Below are 20,774 nucleotides of genomic sequence, written 5' to 3'. Positions count from 1 at the left end.
TAATACCTGCCTCAATGGTAATTAGCTAATACTTTTGTCATTATTTGCCTACTGTCTATACTCTGCCAGACTTTAAGCTTCACAAGATGGGGAATGTAATAAACACTCGTTAAAGTAATAACAGAAAAAGACCAGTATGAGAAAGAGAAAGTTTTACAGCTAAGTTTATAACAGTATTCTTTAAATGGAAACTTACACACAACAGATGGGCTCCTCTTATCCACCATCTTAGCTGCGGGGCCTCCTGGCTTCCTGGCCTGCAACTAGTCACCCTTAAAGCCAGAAAAGACTGGCCTGGGAGTGGCAGGGAGGATTTTCTTTCTTTCTTTTCTTTAACAGCTTTATTGGGATATAATTTACACACTATAAAGCCTATAAAGCTCACCTATTTAAAGTATACAATTTGATGATTTTTTAGTATATTTACAGAGTTGTACAACCATCACCATAATCTAATTTTAGGATATTTTCATCATTCCCTAAAAAAAACCCTGTACCCACTAGCAGTCATTCCCCGTCATTCCAAAAGACAACTACTGCCATAGAGGGTTTCCAGCTCTGTGTCCGAACAATATGAGGAAACCTTTAGCGTCCAATCATCTGACATGATCTGTTCACCATACAGATGAAAGAACGTGATGCTAGAGAAGGGCCATGCTCTGCCAAAGGTCCTACAGGGGTGAGATGGGGGCAGAGCTAGGGTGGATCATGGTCCCCAGTGCCTGTACCCTAATGGCAGTGCTTTGACCTCCCTGCCATGCAGTATGACTGTGTGTCCTAAACTGTCTACCTCACTGGACTTTAAGCTACCTGAGGGCAGAGCCTATAGTCTGCACATCTGCCTTCCTCCCTACCCCGGGGTACCATCAGAGCAGGGATGCTTAATGTGCGGTCCATGTACTAGTGCTGGTCTGCGAGCTTTGTTACCAGTCCTCGACAAGCTAAGCACAGCAATGGGGAGTAAGTGTCTGCAAACTTCTATAGTGACTTAGAGAAATACTCTGTCTGTTGAACCTAATGACAAATTTGGACCTGTATTTTGTACGCCTTTTTAATATAGAACTTTTCTAATAATTTATTTTTATTGGATTTTACCAAAGTGTTCATGACAGACTGCAAATTCAAACAACATCAAAAACAGACAGATCTTTCAGAGAAGTTTGAGAAGCACCACCTTAAAGCAACCCACTCCTCACTCCCTTCTGCTTCTCCTCTTCCCTCTCTGTTTGGTAGAATCTTTTGTGCTGGCTCCTCTTATGCTCACACCTGAAATGCAGGTTCTCTCAGATGTGTCCTTGGGCTGCTTTAGCTCTACAACTTTCCCTGGACATCTCACAGACTCAGCCAGCTCCCACCACCTGCAAAAGACTGACAACTCTTAAACCTTCACATCCAACTTAGAGCCCTTTCTCTCCTGGGCTTCAGACCCACTTATCTGACTGCCTCCTACACATCTCTACAAGAGTGTCCCACAGGTTCCTTGGCTGGTCAACAGCTATTTATTAATCACCTACCACATGCCAACTGTGAAGTTTTTCCTAGGAGCTGTGAATACAGCAGTAAAATAAAGAGAGACAGTCTTTGTGATCACAAGGCTTACATCCTAGTCGGGGAGAGACAGATGATACACATGTAAACAAAGAGACATGATCATTTTAGGGATTGATCAGTTCCATGAAGAAGATAAAACAGGATAATATAATAGGAGGGGACAGGGGGAGCTACTCTTACTAGGGTGGCCAGGGAAGGTCTCTCTGAGGATGGGATGTCTGAGTTGAGACCTGAATGATGAGGCAGTCATCCCAAGGTGGAGAGTATTCCCATCACTGGGACAGGCAGGTACAAAGGCCCTGAGATGGGAAGTCACTTGGTGTGTCTGAGGGACAAAAGAAGGCCAGTGTCACTGGAGAACAGTGAACAAGAGTGGCCACAGATGAGGGCGCAGAGGCAGGCAGAGTCTAGGTTACGTAGGCCTTGCAGGCTCTGGTAAGGAGACTGAATTTCATTTTGGTTTCACTGGGAAGCCAATGGAAGGTTTTAAGTAGGAGAATGACATGATTTATGTTGTAAAAAGATGCCCCTGGCTGTTATTTGGAGGATGGATTTAGGGAGACAAGAGTGAAAATGGTGAGACTTGTCAGAAAGCTGTGGTCATCGTCCAGGAGAACTGGAGCATCGTCCTGAACTGGGACTAGAGTTATGGCAATGGAAATGGCAAAAAGCAGGTGGGTTTAAGATGTACCCTAGAGGGACAGCTGACAGGACTTACTGAAGGACTTGGCAGGGAGTGTTAGGGAAAAAGAATTCAAAGATGGCTCTGAGATTCTTGGCCTGAAAACTAGGTAGATGATGGTATCATTTATTGAGATGGGGAAGACTCAGGGGATGACAATTTTGGGAGAAAAACAGATGTATATTCTGGCCATTGGTGACACTGAGATTGAGAAAAGAATAGGAGCTGGGGAAGTGGATTGGGATAGTGATCATTCTTTTTCAGGACTTTTACCATGAAGGGATGCAGAGAAATGAGGTGCAAGTTGGAGGCAGGTACGGGACCCAAACCAAGGCAAGTTTTTAGTTTGCCTTGATGTTTAAGATGGATGATATCAAAGCATGTTTTCACGCTGATGGGAATGAGCCAGCAGAGGGAGGAAGACAGATAATGCAGAAGAGAGAGGCGGTAACTGTAGGGGTGAGAGGAAACGGGAGCCGGAGCCCAAATGCAGGGTTGGCCTCAGGAACTTCTTCCCCCGTGGAGGAAGGCAGGCAGCACACAGGAGCCAAGATGCGGGTAGGCTGGTGGAAGTGGTGGGAAGATGGGGTCCCTTCTGACTGCGATCTATTTTCTCTATGAGGTGTGAGGTGAGGTCAGTAGCTTGGGAGTTGGGGGAAGAGAGTACTGGAGGTTTGAGGAGAGAGAAGGTACACAAGCGCTGCTTGGCTCAGAATAGGGTAGTGATTTTACTCATGAAGTGTAGTGGGGTGGTTGGCAGTGTTGGGTGACTGAGATTCACAGACACAAATGTGAAGTGAAGTGAGCTCACTGGTGAGCATGTTTTGTGATTTTTTTTCCTCCATCAATATTCAGCAACTCAGATATAAATATGAAATAAAAAGAAATTGGGTTTGGGGACCGGCCCAGTGGCATAGTGGTTAAGTTCACGTGCTCCGCTTCGGCAGCCCAGGATTTGTGGGTTCTGATCCTGTGCATGGGCCTACATGCTGCTCATCAAGCCATGCTGTAGTGGTGTCCCACATACAAAGTGGAGGAAGACTGGCACAGATTTTAGCTCAGGGCCACTCTTCCTCAAGCAAAAAGAGGAAGAATGGCAACAGATGTTAACTCAGGGCCAACCTTCCTCGAAGAAGAAGAGGAAGAGGAAGAAGAAATAATTGGGTTTAAGTAGGGTTAGTGTTTCATCAGGTGAGTACAAAGAAGGGAAAAAGAAGCAAGGGAATACTTAGAACACCAGACCACGGAATCTAAAGGCAGGAGGGAAGAAGGGAGGGAGGGAGGGAGGGAGGAAGGAAATGTTCAAAACAGTACTGGTCATTCCCCTGTACCTCCATTCCATCTAAACCTCCTTCCAGTATTCCTCACCTTAGTTCGGGTACATACCATCTACTCGGCCATCCAGTCCAGAACCTAGACCTCATCTTGACTACTCCTTCTCTCTCACCATCCGATCCTACTGATTCTACTCCTAAATCTTTCTGGGATCAGTCCTCTTCTCTCCTTTCGCACTGTTTTGGTTTAGACCTCACCTAAACAATTATAATAGCTCTCAAATGAAATATTTTCCCTTTCTGCAATCAGGCCCCTTCTAACCCATTTTTTTCCTATTTTCTTTAACCTTCCTTTCAAGGATAACATACTTATACAGAAAAGTAAAAAAATACACAAGGGTACAGCTCAAAGAATTTTCACAAGGTGGATATACCTGCATAACCAGCCTCTAGATAAAGAAACAGAACATTACACATCCTAGAAGTCCCCTTGTGCCCTCTCCTGGTCACTACCTGCCCCTCGGGGGTAACCACTGTCCTGACTTTTACACCATTGGTTACTTTTGTCTATTTGAAACTTCATATATAAATGCAGTCACACAGTAAGTACTCTTCTATGTTTGGCTTGTGCCCAGAATGTGAGGTGTGTGACATTCATCCATGCTGTTTAACAGAGCAAGAATTTGTTCGTTCATTCATTCATTCAATTTATTATTCTACGGTGTCAACAATCTAAATTTATTTATTCATTCAACTACTAATAAACATTTTTGAAACTTCTAAACCATCTTTCACATTAAACATACATCCGATCCTTCTCTCCCCTAAATCTTAAAGGTTGCCCACTGGAGGATAAAGTCCAATTTCCTTAGCAGAGCTTATGTTACAGGACTTCACTGTTGGCTCCTGCTTTCCCTTCTTGCCTTCTGACCCTCCCATCCATACCCTATCAATTCAGCTCTTCTGAACCACCTGCAATGCACTGAATAAAGCATGTTCCTTCATACTCCATGCCTCTCAACATGCTGTTCCCTCTGCCCTTCTCCCTCATCCACCTGGTAAACTTCGTCCTTTACGACTTGGTGCAAACACCATCTCCCACACCATGCTTTCCCCACCCTCCCCAGAGATTTAAAAGGTTTTTTTCTTTGTGACCCCTCAGCACTTTCTATATATCTCCATTAACACATCAGATAGCAATTCTTTGTTAAAATGTCTGATTTCCTCACTGAACTATGAGTTCCTTAAGGGCAAAGACCACGTCTGGATCATCTTTATTTCCCTGGTGCCTAGGGTGGGGCCTATGACAGGAGAGATGCTCAGTAAGTGTTTGAAAAAGGAATGAAAACACTTGCCCAGAGGTTACATAGGATGTTGGAGCTGGAAAGGGTCCTTGGGATCAGCTACCCCAACTTCTCTTGTTTACTGAGGAGGAGAAAGGATTTGTGGGTGACACAGTCAGAACGTCTCATCTGCAGCCCAGTGCTCTCTACCCTTCCCTGGGTTGCTGGCAAGAATCAGAGGGTAAAGTTTCCACAGAGGACAGCCTGAGGCAAAGCTGATTCCCTCAACATCTGGCAGTGCAGCCACATGGACAATGAAGTGGAACAAAAAACGGAGCTCCAAGTTTCCAGCCTGACAACAGACTCACAGGCTGTTAAAGGGAGGATGTCGGCACTTGAAAGGCTCTTTGCCTCAGGTGGGGATGGTGGGGAATTTAAGGACTCATTTGAAGATGGCTGGTTAACACTGACATTTGAGACGTGTTCTTTGACAGAGGGGCAAAAAAGAGCCATGAAAGTAGGTAGGGAAGAGGCTAAGGGAAGCTCTGGGGAAGGTGCTATGAGGTTTCATAAAGCCCAAGTGTTTCTGAGGTGATGAACACTGGTAGCTGAAAAGGCAGTGGCACTGTGACTTTAAGGAGAGGGAAGGTAGAGGTGGCTCACACGTGAAGCTCTAAAAAGCTAGCTATATTATGACACTAAGAATGGGTGGGCAAAGACACCACACCTCCAAACAGAAAACCCACAGTGGCTTTGGCAACTTGTCGGTGTGTCCAAACACGTACTAAACTACGTGCGGAGCATTGTGGCAAAGGAGGCAGAGAAAAGTAAGACATGGCCCTGGCCCTCGGTCCATCACAGTCTAGTAGAGGGGACTGGACCCAAATCCCAGGGAACAGGGGAGACTTCAGAAGGGAGGTGGCATTAGAGCTGGGGACTGCCTGGCAGAAAGAATTCCACCAGGCTGAGAAAGTCTTAAGGGAAATGAGAGGCAGAAAGGCCCGCATAAGTAAAAGCACTCAGGTGAGACCCCTGAACGACATTACAGCATAGCTGGATGAGGGCAGCAGTGAGAAAAAAGTGAGGTGAGGGTCGGATGAGAACAACTCTAAAACGAGGTTATAAAGTTAGAATGGGAAGGATTCTTTTTTTAACAAGTGAGCACTGAGTGCTTTTGAAGTTAACAATAACAGATATTATATATGAAGTGCCTACTCCGTAGAACCTACACTTGTGCTAACCCTGACCAAACCTTAGAAGGCAGGTGTCATCACTGCCATGTCCAGATGAGCAGGCAGCAGCTCTGAGCGGTCAGTGGCTTGCCTGGGACACAGCTCTTTAGTGGCAGGGCCGGTATTCAAGTCCCGATGCCAGAGTTCATGCTCTTTCCTGATGGCCTTTCTCAACTCGGGTTTCTCCTTTGGACCACATACAGGAAATTATGTGAGTAATGATTTTCTCAATTCTCCCAAGAATGGTACATAACTTGTACCATTTTAGATGCCTGAGAGAGAAGTTAATTCCTTGTGTAAACAGATGCCTTAGAGCATTAGGGCTCAATTCTCTGGAGGAATCCTGACTGAGAAAGGCTGCCATGATTAGAGATGTATTTTAGGAGGAAGGATCTGGCAGTGGAATCACGTCCTCGGGAGGAAACAGCTGCAAAAGCATCTTACCAGCCCTGGAACTACTGGGGTGAGTCAGCTCCGGGGGCATGAGGGAGGAGGCTGCCCACCTTCCCTGACTACTCCTCTTCCTGTAGTCCTGTCTCTCCCTCTCTCCCTCCCACCTTTTCTTGTACTTGGTAGTGAAGTGCCGAAGCAGAGCGTTCCTGCTCATAAGCCAGTAACACAGGCAGAAGTAGTGTCTTCAGAGATGAAAACCACAGGGGTCTGTGTGCCCACTTTTCTATGGATGTCAGGGTAGAAAACCAGCCCTAGTGGATTCCGAACCCTTCACAGGAATCCCCCTGGCAAACTCCCATTACCTTCCTCTAAGGCTTAAGCACTCCTTCCCCTGGGAAGCTTTCTGTAACCGACTCCACCTCCCTGCTCTGGTATCCCCTCCTCTATGTGCCCAGAGCCCCTTGTCCAGCCCCTGCCAGAGCACCCATCCAGCTGTCGCTGCCTGTCTCTGTATCTGTCTCCTCCAGCGGTCAGAGAGTCTCTCAGGGTCAGGGAAGGTTTGCTTGGGCCGTCTTAGGATGCCCTAAGGTCCACGGTCTCAGAGACGGCAACTGGCTTGCCCAGAGTCACATTACAGAGCTGAGATTTAAACCCAGGTCTGTCTGACTCCCAAGCTGTGTTCCTTTCACTGTGGTACAGGGCCTCCTGAAGATGAAGAAGTGACCTTTCTGTGCTAAGCACCTAGTCTAACACTGTAAGAGTTCAGGGGCGGTGCTCTCACAGTGGACCAGACCACCAAGAGAGGCTTCCTGAGAGCGGGGGGCCTTGCAGAGTCCGAGGATCTGGATGAGAAGAGAGGGAACACGACGGTGTTTTAGGCAGGGTGGGGAAGCTGAGGGCAGAAACAGAATTAAGAAGGCTTCAAGCAGGAGTATAGGTTTCACATGGGGAAGAATGGGATTATAGCTGCAGGGTGAGAGTTTGATTTCTTTACACAATATGGAGCACCTACCACATGCCAGGGGCTTTTACAGACGTTGTCACTAATCCTCGCTCTACCCCTGTGATACTTCCTAGATGTTATTTTACAGACCAAAAAAGTGAGGCTTAAAGACTTAAGGTACTCTGTCCAAGGCAATACAGCTAGTAGGTGGGGGAGCTGGAATTCAAACCCAGGTTGGCCTTACTCTGAAGCCTGAGGTGTCTTTTCTATTACTCCACACTGCCTCCTAAGGGGCCAGACAACTTCCCACATTATCAGACTGATGCTGCTGCCTGGACCTGCTCCCAGCTCTCACATGGGGACTGATGGTCAGAGGGCAGGAGCAGCTGCCCCCTCTAGCTCTAACCCTCTAAGATCTGGGGACCCCAAGTCCCTATGTCCTAAGCAATTTCAAGGACAAGAGTTCTGTGTGGACCTTGTGAGCACAGGCTGGCCAGTGTGTCTAGGCCTGCCCTGGAACTCACAGAGAGCACTCCTCTCTAAGTTGCTGCAGCAAACCCGGTGGCAAATAGAGGCTAAGAAAGCTGGATGGTCAGGAAGGCAGGCCCTCCTGCCTTTCCTGAAACCCTCTGGAGAAGGTCAGCTGAGGTCAGAAGACTCTGGAAATGTTACAGGCAACAGGCCCTAGGACAAGGGAGCAAGATCCTGCCTCTCGGTTGGCTGGTCACACACACAGGCAGACCAAGAGAGGTCAAGGGGGGAGGGAGGTCAGAAGTTGGCAGGCCTGCAGGCCTGGAGTGAGGGCTACTTGTTCAGACTGGGAAGGGAGAAATAAGTGGGTTAATGGTTTTGGCCCTTGAGGCTGGGAGGCTAGAGCAGGGGGTGTAAATGGATGCTGGGTAAAAAGGCAGGTGGGCGAACTGTAAAGGTGGGGGCTAAGGGCATCTGTTCCAAGTCAACAGGCAGAAACCATGCCCCTGGAACGGCTCAAAGGGCCAGCCTTGGCCTGGGGGGGTGAGGGTGTGGGGTGCTTCATAAAAGGCTCATGCCCCTTCATTTCAATGGTGTTCGATCTGGAAGGCTGGGGAGAGGGTCTCTTTTTAGAGTGAATTCTCTGTTTGTTTGGGGGCTCAGGGGAAGCACTGGACAATGGCTGGGGGTATTGATTGATTCTAAGGCATGGCAAAGAGAAGCCCCATGGTGAACACTCCAATTCTTAGCTACAAATGTCTTGCTGGAGAGCTTTCCAAAGGACAAAGTGAGTAGCATCCTGCTTGGGGAAGTTTTCCAAGTGGATTTTTGCTCTGAAAGCATCAGGGATCCCAGGTACTGTCACCAAATGCCCCTCAGAGTGTGCATGCCCCAGACCATGGCACACTCTGGCTGCTCTGGGGCAGGTCCCTTTTAGGCTGGAGGTATGGGCCAGGCCTGGATCTTAGCCAGTGTGGCTGTGGCTGATGGAAGGTGGCAGGATTTGGAGGTTACTGGGAAATCCCACCAACCCAATCACAAGACAAGGACTAGAAGATGATCTGGGCATGTTGGGCAGGGAGGCCAAGGCTCTGGGACTGAAACAACCTTCTTTGAACTGGATTTTTGATTGGGCTGCAGAGGACAGCTGGCAGAAGTTAGAGAGAAGAAAGTCACTGTTCATTTAAAAGAAGATATTTCAACCAGTCAGAGAGGAACTAAAATGGAATGGACTCCCGAAGAAGTAAGGTTCCCTTAGTCCCTGAGAGAGTCAGGAAATGCCAGCCAGCCAGCTGCTGGAGACCAGCTTTTTGCTGGGAGGAGAGGGGGCAGGCGATCACGGTGACCCAGAGGACCTCTGAAAACCCTTGCAGCTCCCAGCTTCTACGGAGAATGACCCTTTACAAGGAGGATCAGCCCCAAGAGGGTCCCTAGCCTCTCAGGAAGTGGTAATGAGGGCATAAACAGGCAGTCATGTGCCACACTCAGGGGCCTGGGAACCACACATCCTGGCAAAACACTTTCCTCCTATCCCCCCTCCCAAGGAGAAGAGGGTATGGGAGGGAAAGTGACTTGGGACATATCTGGCAGCGTGGCAGGTAACTGTACACTAGACCTAGACAGGACCAGACCAGCTTGAGTGTGGGGATGGCAACTATCCCTCCAATTAAATGGACGCTCTCCAAAGGGGGAGTACTCATTGAACAAAGACTGACTAAGTGCCTACTGTGTGCTGGATACTAGGCTAGGTGCTAGGGAGGAGTCAGCCATGGTTCTTACCTTCAGGGAGCTGAGTCAAGTTAGGGGGAAGGCTACTAAACATAAAAACAATTTCAGATTGTGACAAATGCCATGATGGAAAAGAATAGGGTGCCATGACCCAGAGTAATGGAAGGGGCCTAATTTAGCCTCGGATGGAGGTGGGATCAAGGAGGATGTCTTTGAGACTTGGGTTAGTAGAGCACTGAAAGGCCTCCCCCTTGTTCCACTAGCCCTGCTCTGGAGGTCACAGGGGCAGAGGGTGGACATTTCTGGGGAGAGCAACAATAAAGAAAACTCCCAGAGCGTGTGCAGAGAGGCAGGATGGCATGGTGCATCACAACACAAAGAACATATTCTAGCCACATGAGGGCAAATCACATGTGCACAATGCCACTCTCGTGAAGCACAGCCACCCTAGAAGCATTCCCAGCTCTGGGAGGTAACAGGGCTCTGGGGAAGCATGGCATATCCGGAGTGGAAAGGTGGCCAAGTACTCTCTCCTACCAGCACCCCACCCCATGCACCCACACACTTGCCTCCATCAAGCAGCTCCTTGACAGTGCGGTAGTCATCGGCAAGGACAGCGTAGTGCAGGGCTGTGCAGCCCTTGAAGCTGGCGCGGTTGTTCAGCCGGTTGTTGAAGTCATCTTCTCTGGTGATCAGGACTGGGGGAACAGCAACACAAACCCTCCCATTAGCAACAAATGCTGTGAGCCACCAATCTCACCTTCTTTCTCACTAAGGGCATTTTAATTCCCTCCCTCCCTCATCTATCTACTTACTAAACATATAATGGCACCTACTATGTGCCTGGCCATCTGTGCTGGGCAAGAGGAGGTAAAACAGAGGCCACTTAGTTCCAGAGATGTATAGTGACATCTACTACGTGTCAGGATTCATTTGGGGACATAGAAATGAATCAGATACGGTCCCTGACCTAATCTGGCGAAGGAGACAGACAATAAACAGATGTTTACAGTATTATTTGAGATAAATGCTATGTGAGAAGTATAACAGGATGACAGAGAAAGCCAGAGGGGAGCCAAGCTCAGTGTAGACATGAAGAGAGGATCCCAGCAGCCGAGTTTCCAAGGGTGAAGAAGAGTCATCCAGGTGAAGAAGGCGGGTTAAGACACGGTGGGGAGTTGGGGGGGGGGGGTGGCCAGAGGCTGTTCTCAGCATAACGGAAACAGCTCTCTGCTCTACAATCCAGTGAATAGTTAACATTATTTTCTAAACAAGTTTTTAACTTATAAAAGCTACTAAAATTTTGAAACTACAGAAAAGTACAAAGAAGAAAAGGTATCAATATCTCAGCAACTTGAGAAACTATACACAATGTTTTAGTCTATGTCCTTCTAGTCATATATATGCATGTACATATATATGCTACAAAATTGGAATTTACTATAGTGCAACTTTGTACTTCTTTTTTTTTTTTTTACCCTTAATAAATATACTGTGAACATTTTTTTGAAGGTAAGAACAGGAAGCATTTCATGTGGTCAAACAACCAAAAACCCCCAGGTTCACTCTAGTGCTAATATGTGTGACTCTCTTTCCAATTTATGTTCCAAAAGAACCTAACGCGAGTTCCATCACTTTTACAGGACCCTCTACGTTGGGTGATCACATATGTCCCTGTTCACCCCGGATAGTCCTGGTTTATGCCTGTTGTCCTGGACAGTCCCAGTTTGGACAATAAATTGGAAGGTTACCCCCATCCTGGGGCCCTCCCTTGAGAATGGAGACCCCACAGAATAATAAGTATCCTGCTTAGGTGATGATGTTTCTTTCCGCCTCATGTAGAAATTATCAGAGTAATTGTCTTATGTTTCCTCCTGAGCTGAGTTCGTTGTGGGTGGAATTTGGGTCCTACCTACCTGTACCCCCTCGCCTCTCCCTCTTTATCCAGTGGGAGCACTGGTATAGGGGTAGAATTCAGTCAAGAGGTAACCTTGCCTAGGTAGTCAAAAGTACCAGCAATTCCTAAAACATTCTTTTCCAAATAGGCTTAGAAGGGAGTCTCTGCCTTTTCCCCTCCTGCAAAACTGGACTTCCTGTTTAAAAGTTCCAAAAGCCAGAAGATGGTCATACCTCTTCCTAATACTAATAGATTTCACTTACTGACCTTCTTCTACTCTGTGTCTGGCATGATCATGTCACACAATTTATTTAATTCTCATTAACTCCTTATATAGTAGGTATTATTATTCCCATTTCATAGATGAGGAAACTGCTGCACAGAGGTCGCACAACTAATAAGTGGCTGAGTGAGGATTAGAACCCAGGTCTAATCTGAATCCTCACTCTTTCTTTCCATCGTATCATGCTGTCATCCTCATTTTGCAAATGAGGGAATCAGAGCCAAAGCCTGGAGGATCTGGTCCCTGCCTTGGCTCCCACTCCCTCTTCTTTCCCTGCTCAGGTGAAAGTGCAAACATACTTCCTGCGGAACTTACCCTAATGGCCTAAGGGTTGTAACTAGACCTGGATAAGCCAGCTTAGGTGGAAGCATTTCAAATGTTTGGCCAAAATAAAGTTGGTGGAGTGCGTACCTGGAGAAAGGACCATACTTTCTTGCAGTCTACGGAATCAATAGTCCATCAGCTCTTCTGTACCAGACAGGGGGTCTCCAGACTAATGACTGCCCCTCTCCAGACTGGAGTGTTATCTGACCTTTTCTGGAGCAGGGAGAACAGGGAGAAGGCCTCTGAGTAGCCAACAAACAGGTCCCATGTGCAACGGCCTCTGCATTTTCCTCATAAGAGAGTCCTTTAGGATCTAACTCAGAGACTACTAACTCTTAGTTTCACAGTCTTATCCAATCACAGTAGGTGATCTTGTTTCCAGCCCATCGCAGATTAGGAGAAGGAAAGGAGGAGGCTGGGGAGGAGGCTTCAGAATCAAGCAGACTGATTACAATCAAGAGCTGGCCAGGCAGGGAGGGAAAAGAATAGTATAATAAAAAGCTAAAGGGGAATTCACAGAATACAGCACCGCAAAAGCACCTGAGGGCATCACTGAATTGCCACATAGGACATTAACTGCTGGATATAATGATGAACTTGAGGAAAAGTGATAGTTGGCTCAAGAAAGCAGGAAGGGTGTAATTCATTTTACAAAGAAAACACATTGTTCATTCAACAAACAACATTTAATGAGCGCCAATGCATGGTGGCAGCTGTTGGAGATATACTAATAAGACGGCTCTTGACTTTAAGAAGTTAACAGTCTAATGCAAGAATCCGATCACTGAACAAATTATAATAATACTGTTTCACAGGTACAACGATAGAGCTATACACAGGGTGCTTACTATCAAAAGCAGATGAACTCAAGGAACACCACTGGGGTTATTTCGTTCAGGGAAAAACATCAGCAGAGTGCCAGCTAATACAGAACGTCCCTGAGGAGGTCCCTGCTCACCTGAGGTCTTCTCTCTCCTGATCCCCACTCCTAATGCTCTTTCTTGCCTTGTGAGGTTTTGCAAATACTATTGCACTGCCTGGAACATTTCCCTCTCTCCCATGCCTTCAGAGGGCTAACTCCAATTCATTTAGTAGGCCTCTGATCAGAAGTCACTTACTCCAATGATTCTTCCTAAGTTTGAGGTAATTACTGCTCCTATGAGCTCCCCAGCACCTTAGGCATCTCCTAATTACAGTACTTATTACAGTCTATTGCAATCGCCTATTTACTTGACTATATTCGCCACTAACCAAAAGCTCAAGGAGGACAGGAAGTGTGATTGCCTTCTCCACAGCTGTATCCTCAGTATGGTGCCTGGCCATAAATATGTGCTTCACAAATACTTGCTGAGTCAGCAAATAAACACATAATACATAAAGAAGGTCCTAATATTACCTTGTTTTTGGAGGAATAATAATAATAATAATAATGCCAGTCAACAAGTATTTAGTGGAGGCAGTAGAGTGTGGCTGTTAAATAAGTGAGCTCTAGAGCCAGATCACTTGTGTTTGGATCCCAGTCCCGCATTTACTGACTATGTAACCTTGGGTAACTTACCTAACCTCTCTGTGCCAAGTTTCTTTATGTATAAATGGAGATAACAGAACCCTCTTATGGGATGCTGTAAGGATTAAATGGGACACTACGAGTGAAGGGGCTTGGAACAGTGCCTGGCATACAGCATCTCTCACTACACATCAGCTACCATCTTTACTGGATAGTCTTGTGCTTCCAAAACTGTATTTTCTCTGCGAAAAGAGGTTCTACTTGGGGAATCCTGCATACACTTTTCCCCTCCGAAAGGCACAGTTCTGAGTAAGAACCATCTGTTTAATTGGGTGTTACTCAGCAGTTTCTTGTTTGACAGCCTCTTTCCACCTAACCCTTGTTAAAATCCCACAGCTACTGGTGTTCCACAGAACACTCTTTGGAACTGAGCAGTGCATTACAATCGTAAAGCATTTTCATTTACTTAGGTATTTCAGAACAACCCTGTGAGGTGTAAGCTGACGCTCCACATTTTGTAGATGAGGAAATCGCAGCTCAGAGGGTGCCACAGTTGGTCAGTGGTGGAGTCAGGCCCCAGTCCAGCTCAGTTAGGCCCATTTCGTGCTCTTAGCAAGAAGCTCTCTTTTCCACATCACCCAGTTTTAGAACCCCTGTCCCAGAAGATCTTGCTGAAGCCCCCAGATCATTAGATCTCATACTCTTGTTTCCAAAAGAAGTGGCTAACGGTGGAAAGGAGGGGTGGGCAGAGGTACAGCGCAGCACGCATCCTCACACACTGACCCGCTCTCACTGAGGGAAGGTAAGCAAATTCGAGGAAGAGAAAGTGACTCATCCAAGACTGGCCACCAGCTGGCCACCAGGGTGGTCTTTTGAGGCCCTGTGTTTACAGCTGGTTCTCAGCCAGTGAACCGTCCCCTTCCCAACAAAGACATCTACCAGCCTGTCTCCGGTGCAGGGCGAGACAGGCTCAGCCTCCTGCTTCCTCTCCAAACCAGCCATTCCTGTCTCTTTACCTCTCGGACCACGGGAGAGTGAGAGAGTACCACTTTGTTCTCCTGCTCCCACCTCTGCCTTTTGATATTGCTGAGTCTACGCCTGGGTACCGTGGCAGGTATGGGCCTGATGTATTCTCTGCAGGACTCCCTGGACTCAGCCGTGCCATAGTCAGCAGAGGCGATAGTCCCTGAAGCCCTTCACGTGGCCCTGGCCACTCCCTAGCTCTGCTGAAACTGCAAAAAAATACTGCCTCCCACGCTGAGAAACAGTGACTTAAGGTAAGGGAGTCATACTGTCCTGAATCTTAGCTACGCTACCTACTAAGTTCTTCTATCTGTAAAATAGGTCCAATAAACAATTTGAGGAATATGAAATATTTAAATATTATGAGAATCATATCTGATGATAGTTTTTTTTCAAACATTTACTAATGCTGCTTTCCTCCTTGGGTTAGGCACTAGGGACACAGAAATAAATAAGACACGGCTCCTGTCCTCATATTACTAAGTCTCTTGGGGGAGACTTTGAAAAAAGGTAAATGAGGCAAGATGGGTGGTCTCCAGATAACAAAAGCTTTATTACCACTGTGTTGTGCAGGGAAAGGCACCCTAGCTATGAGTGCCTCTCCCTCAGGCCCAGCCCCTACCCACCATCCCGGGAGCTTGTGCCATCTAACGTCATGGAGTGTCTAGTGGTGCCTTTGCCTTTAAAGATGTGAGCATGTCTCCAGGAGAGGGAACTACTATGACTAACCTGACAAACACGAGAATAAGCCCTTACATTTGTGCAGCATTTTATGGTTTAGAGAGCATTTCAATGCAATTGTTTCCTCACCCCATGGCAACCTGAGACAGATAAGTCGACTACTGTTCTCTCTATTGAACAGAGGAGGTGACAGAGGTAAAGAGGTTGGGTGGCTTGCCCAACTCACACTGCTAATCAGTGGTGGACCAGGCCTCGATTCTGAGTCTGCCTGGCTCTGTCCTCCACACTGCACAGCTTCTGCCAGAGCCCACGGCTCAAGCCTCACATAAGCCAGGGTCAGCTGACCTGGCTTGAAGCTCAGGGCCTAAGCTAAATTCCTATCAAGAGTCCCCCCCGACCCAGGAAGAAGCCTCTGGGTTCTCAGCTTCCTCTCCCACAAAGTGTTGTGCATCTACCACCTCATTAAACCCTCACCACAACCTGAGAGACAGCCATCCTACCACCAGTCGGCAGGCTGCCTCTTCAGCCTCTGCGGGCGCTGTCGGCTCTGCCCCTTGTGTCTGTCTTCAGCCAGGGGAGGGGAAGGAGGGAGATGCCCTATGATGGGTCACTGTGAGACCATCCTGGGGGAGGGCGAGGCCCTTCATTTCCTTCCACAGCCTGGACGACCGTGCTTCCTCTCCAAATCCTACGGTGCTTTAAAGCCCAATTCTAGGCCTTCTCTTCCGGGAAGTCCTTTCCTTCCAGCTCTGCTCTGATGCCTGTCATGTTGCTTACGTGTACACATTTACCAGTTAATTATTTGTTTTACAACACCTCTTGTAATACTTTCTTTTTTTTTACTGTAGTAACATTGGATTATAACATTATAGAGCTTTCAGATGTACATCGTAATATATTTCGAATTCTGTGTAGATTACATCATGTTCTATAATACTTTCTTGTGTAAAAATTTCTCTTCTGGCTCCCCAACTAGATCCTAGGCTCCTCATGGATGAGAGTAACTAGTTCATAACATTTTTGTATACATTTCATACAGTATCACTTCAGTATTTCATGTAGCTTCAGCAATGAACACATAAGATCTTCCATCCAGCCACCTGCCCACGGGCACACCACCACTGAGCACCTCTGTATAGTAAGTGCTATGAGAGGCATACATGGCCAGAGTCTGATGGCAGCAAAGATGGGGCACATCCTTCGGCTTGGGGAGGAATCTCCCAGAACTGTCCTGAGGATGAGAGGGAGCTTGCCAGGTGGAGAGGGGAAGGGCATTGCAGGAAAGGAAGTGGCGTTTGCATAGGCCAGAGGGTGAAGACGGCATCACCTGCCCACTAACAAACTGGGAGTCCTTCCATGAGCCTGGAATGCCAGGTGGAGCAGTGGGCAGAGATGAGGTTGCCCAGGCAGGCAGGGGCCTGATGCTGAGAGGGTTTGGACTCTATCCTGAAAGCTATGGGCATGCAACGGTTTGTGTTAATGAATTAAGCATGGGAAACAGCAAGAACAACAGACCAAGAGACAAGAGAATTGGGTTCAAAAATGGCTCTTTCACTAACTTGATATGTGTCTCAATCCCTCTGTGCCCCAGATTCCCTATTTTTAAAGTAAAAGAGTTTTTCTGTATCAGTGGTTCTTAAACTTTAGTGGGAACAGAATTATCTGGGTAACTCATAAAAAAAGGTGATTCTTGGACCCCCACTTCAGCAATTTAGATTCAGTAGACAGGGTCTGGGAATAAACAGTTTAAAAAGTCCTTTGTGTTGCTCCTCAGAGAAAACTCTGAGAAGCACTGGACTAGATGGTCTCTGAGGGTCCTTCCCACTCTAAGGTTCTGGTGAAGAACATAAGAAGGATGCAAGGCTGGCCAAACCCACCCCACCTCCACCTGCCTAGTCCTGCTCCAGGGAAGCCAAGGATGACTGGGCACTAGAATACTCTTCCCAAGCCCCATGCCTAGAAAGTTAAAGCAAAGCCCCCAAGACCCCAAGCCTTGGGATGAGATCTCCAACATCTTCCTCACACCCCCGAAAATCCCAGCTGGAATTAGGTTCTTCTATACCATATACTCTAGTCTGTCTCCTTGTTCAGCCACCAAATACTTATTAAGTACTTTCCATGGGCTGGGCCATGGCAACAGAGAATGGGCCCTGCCCTCAAGAGCTTGTAAATGCTACAAATCAAACTAATCTATCCTTTAAAAATATCTCTGAAAGGAAAGAGTTCAGAATTTTGAGTCAGAGAGACCTGGATTCTAATCTTGGTGACTCTGAAAATTAATTCATCTCTCTGGGCCTCTAATTTCTCATTGGTAAAATGAGAACATTAATATCTATGAATAGAGTTGCTATGAAAATCAGAAATGACGTGGTATAGCAAAGAGCACAGGAAATGATCGGCACCTGGGAAATGGTGATTTTTCAAATTAAGATGTCCTCCTCTGTCCTGGAACCTGTAATATATCCACATTCTCTGTTTGACTTTCAGAGGCTTCTCCTGCCTCGTCCTAGTTAATGTCTCCAAACAGACTTTCCACTCCTCCCTTCCCACTAGCAAGAGGAGCCTGGGTGATCCTATCAGGAATCCTCAGTAGGCAGTTCTGTGCATTAGGAAGAGCACAGAGATCAGAGTCAGTCAGACTGGCAAGCAAAACTCACAGTATGACTTCGGTCAAAATACTTAACATCTCTGAGAATCTGTTCTCATCTGCAAAATAGATATCATCACCTACTTCACAAGTTCAATGGCAAACCGAATTAAAAAATGGGCAAAGGATCGGAGTGGATATTTTCCAAAGAAGATATACAAATGGCTAAAGCACATGAAAAGATGCTCAACATCATCAGCCATCAGGGAAATGCAAATCAAAACCACAACGAGATCCCATTTCACATCCACTAGGACGACTAAAGTCAAACAGACAGGCAATGACAATGCTGGTGAGGATGTTGAGAAACTGGAACCCTCACACAGTGTTGGTGGGAGTGTAAGATGGTGCAGCCTCTGTGGAAAACAGTCTGGCTGTTCCTCAAAAGGTTAAACATACTGTTACTATATGACTCAGCAATTCTACTCCTAGGTAACCCAAGAAAATTGAAAACATTGTGTTCATGCAAAAGCTTGTACACAAACATTGATAGCAGCATTACTCATAATAGCCAAAAGTAGAAACAACCCAAATGTCCCTCAACTGATGAATAGATAAACTAAATGTGGCATATCCATTAACGGAAAATTATTCAGCTACGAAACAGGAATGAATGGGGCCGGCCTGGTAGCGCAGCGGTTAAGTTCACATGTTCCATTTCAGCAGCCTGGGGTTTGCCGCTTCGGATCCTGGGTGCGGACATGGCACCGATTGGCAAGCCATGTTGTGGTAGACGTCCCACATATAAAGTAGAGGAAGATGGGCTTGGATGTTAGCTCAGGGCCAGTCTTCCTCAGCAAAAAGAGGAGGATTGGCAGCAGATGTTAGCTCAGGGCTAATCTTCCTCAAAAACAAACAAAAAAAAAGAAGTTAACTTTCCCATGGGAGGGAAAAATATATTCATTAAATACAAAATTAAAAGATTAAATTTAAAAAACAAAAAAAAGGAATCAAGTACTGATTCAGGCTACAATGTGGATGAATCTGAAAACATGCTAAGTGAAAGAAGTCAGTCACAAAAGACCACATATTGTATGATATAAAATGTCCAGAATAGGGGCTTGCCCCGTGGCCGAGTGGTTAAGTTCGAGTGCTCCACTTTGGTGGCCCAGGGTTTCACCTGTTCGGATCCTGGGCGTGGACATGGCACCGCTCATCAGGCCATGCTGAGGCGGCATCCCACATGCCACAACTGGAAGGACCCACAACCAAAAATATACGACTATGTACTGTGGGGGCTTTGGGGAGAAAAAGAAAACAAAAAATCTTTTTTTTTTTTAAAAATGTCCAGAATATGGGGGCTGGCCCCGTGGCTGAGTGGTTAAGTTCACGTGCTCCGCTGCAGGCGGCCCAGTGTTTCGTGAGTTTGAATCCTGGGCGCGGACATGGCACTGCTCATCAAACCATGCTGAGGCAGCGTCCCACATGCCACAACTAGAAGAACCCACAACGAAGAATACACAACTATGTACTGGGGGGCTTTGGGGAGAAAAAGGAAAAAATAAAAAAAAAAAAATCTTTAAAAAAAAAAAAATGCCCAGAATAGGCAAATCTATGGAAACAGAAAGTAGATTAGTGGTTGTCCAGGGCTAGTGGGAGTTGAGAGGAAATGGGGAATGACTGATAATGGGTATGGAGTTGCTTTACGGGGTGATGAAAATGTTCTAAAATTGACTGGGGTGATGGCTGCACAACTCTTGTGAAAATACTGTAAGCTACTGAAATATACCTTTAAATGACTGAATTGTACAGTATGTGAATTAAATCTCAATAAAGCTATTATATTAAAAAAGGTATGTAAGGTACTGACCACATTGCCCGGCATGTAGTAAGGACTCAATAAATGCTAACACATTTATCATTGTGCCCCTTCCTCTTCCTACCCATGGCCAGAGTCACCGCTCACACCAGCACAGTAGAATGCGTCATGCTCGTTACAGGGAGCCTGTTTCATACTCAGTGGAGGGTCACAGCTGAGTCCTGAAGGCTAATACCCCTAAAAGTCTTTCTCCAATACTCAGATAGATAAACATACAACTCTTGGAGTACTAAGAAAATAATGGCCTTCGTTTATTAAGTGCTAATGTGCCAGGTACTGTGCTAGGAACTTTACAACTCTTTTCCTCACAGGAACCACACTATGCTGTTATTATTATTATTCCTATTTAATAAATAAAGAAGCTGGGACTTACAGAGGTTATGTAGCTTGTTTCAGGTCACATCCATAGTCAATGACTGAGCTGGTCCATTCAACTCCAAGGCTTGTACTCTCTTCTCCATGTGAGCACACGGCTTCACTATTCTTTCCTTTTATTTATCTACATCTGACCCACCCTTTACAACTCAAACATCCTGATTGTCACTGATGTCCCTTCCCTCTATGCATTCTAGTAATGTCTAGTCTACATCAAATTAGTTAACATTTTCTCTTTTATTTTTGGATGGACATAATTTTACTTTATTATTTTATTGAGGTCATATTGGCTTATAGCATTGTGTAAATTTCAGGTGTACATTATTATATTTCAGAACACAATATATTGCATTCTGTTCACCACCAGTAGTTTAGTTTTTACCTGTCACCATACATATGTGCTCCTTTATCTCTTTCACACTCCCTCCACGCCCTTCTCCTCTGGTAATCATTAATCTGTTCTCTATATCTATGTGTTTGTTTATCTTCCACATATGAGTAAAATCATACAGTATTTGTCTTTCTCTGTCTGACTTATTTCGCTTAGCATAATACCCTAAAGAAGATGTGAGATATACATATATATATATAAAATGGAATACTGCTCAGCCATAAAAAAGGACAAAATCATGCCATCTGTGACAACTCGGATGGGCCTTCA

The 20,774-nt window shown here is 46.1% G+C and overlaps 1 protein-coding gene across 2 annotated transcripts in view; it reads right to left on the bottom strand.

Annotated features, from left to right (window-relative positions):
- CLPB (ClpB family mitochondrial disaggregase) overlaps positions 1-20,774 on the bottom strand; it is a 135,924-nt gene that overhangs the window by 56,623 nt on the left and 58,527 nt on the right. For both annotated transcript variants that reach the window (XM_008517590.2, XM_008517588.2), the window contains one exon: positions 10,127-10,255. In XM_008517590.2, the coding sequence (XP_008515812.1) occupies positions 10,127-10,255 (129 nt within the window). The remainder of the gene's footprint in view (positions 1-10,126; positions 10,256-20,774) is intronic.

Source organism: Equus przewalskii, chromosome 6 (assembly GCF_037783145.1).
Source record: "Equus przewalskii isolate Varuska chromosome 6, EquPr2, whole genome shotgun sequence".
Taxonomy (NCBI): Eukaryota; Metazoa; Chordata; class Mammalia; order Perissodactyla; family Equidae; genus Equus; species Equus przewalskii.
This window is presented reverse-complemented; position numbering and strand designations above follow the sequence as displayed.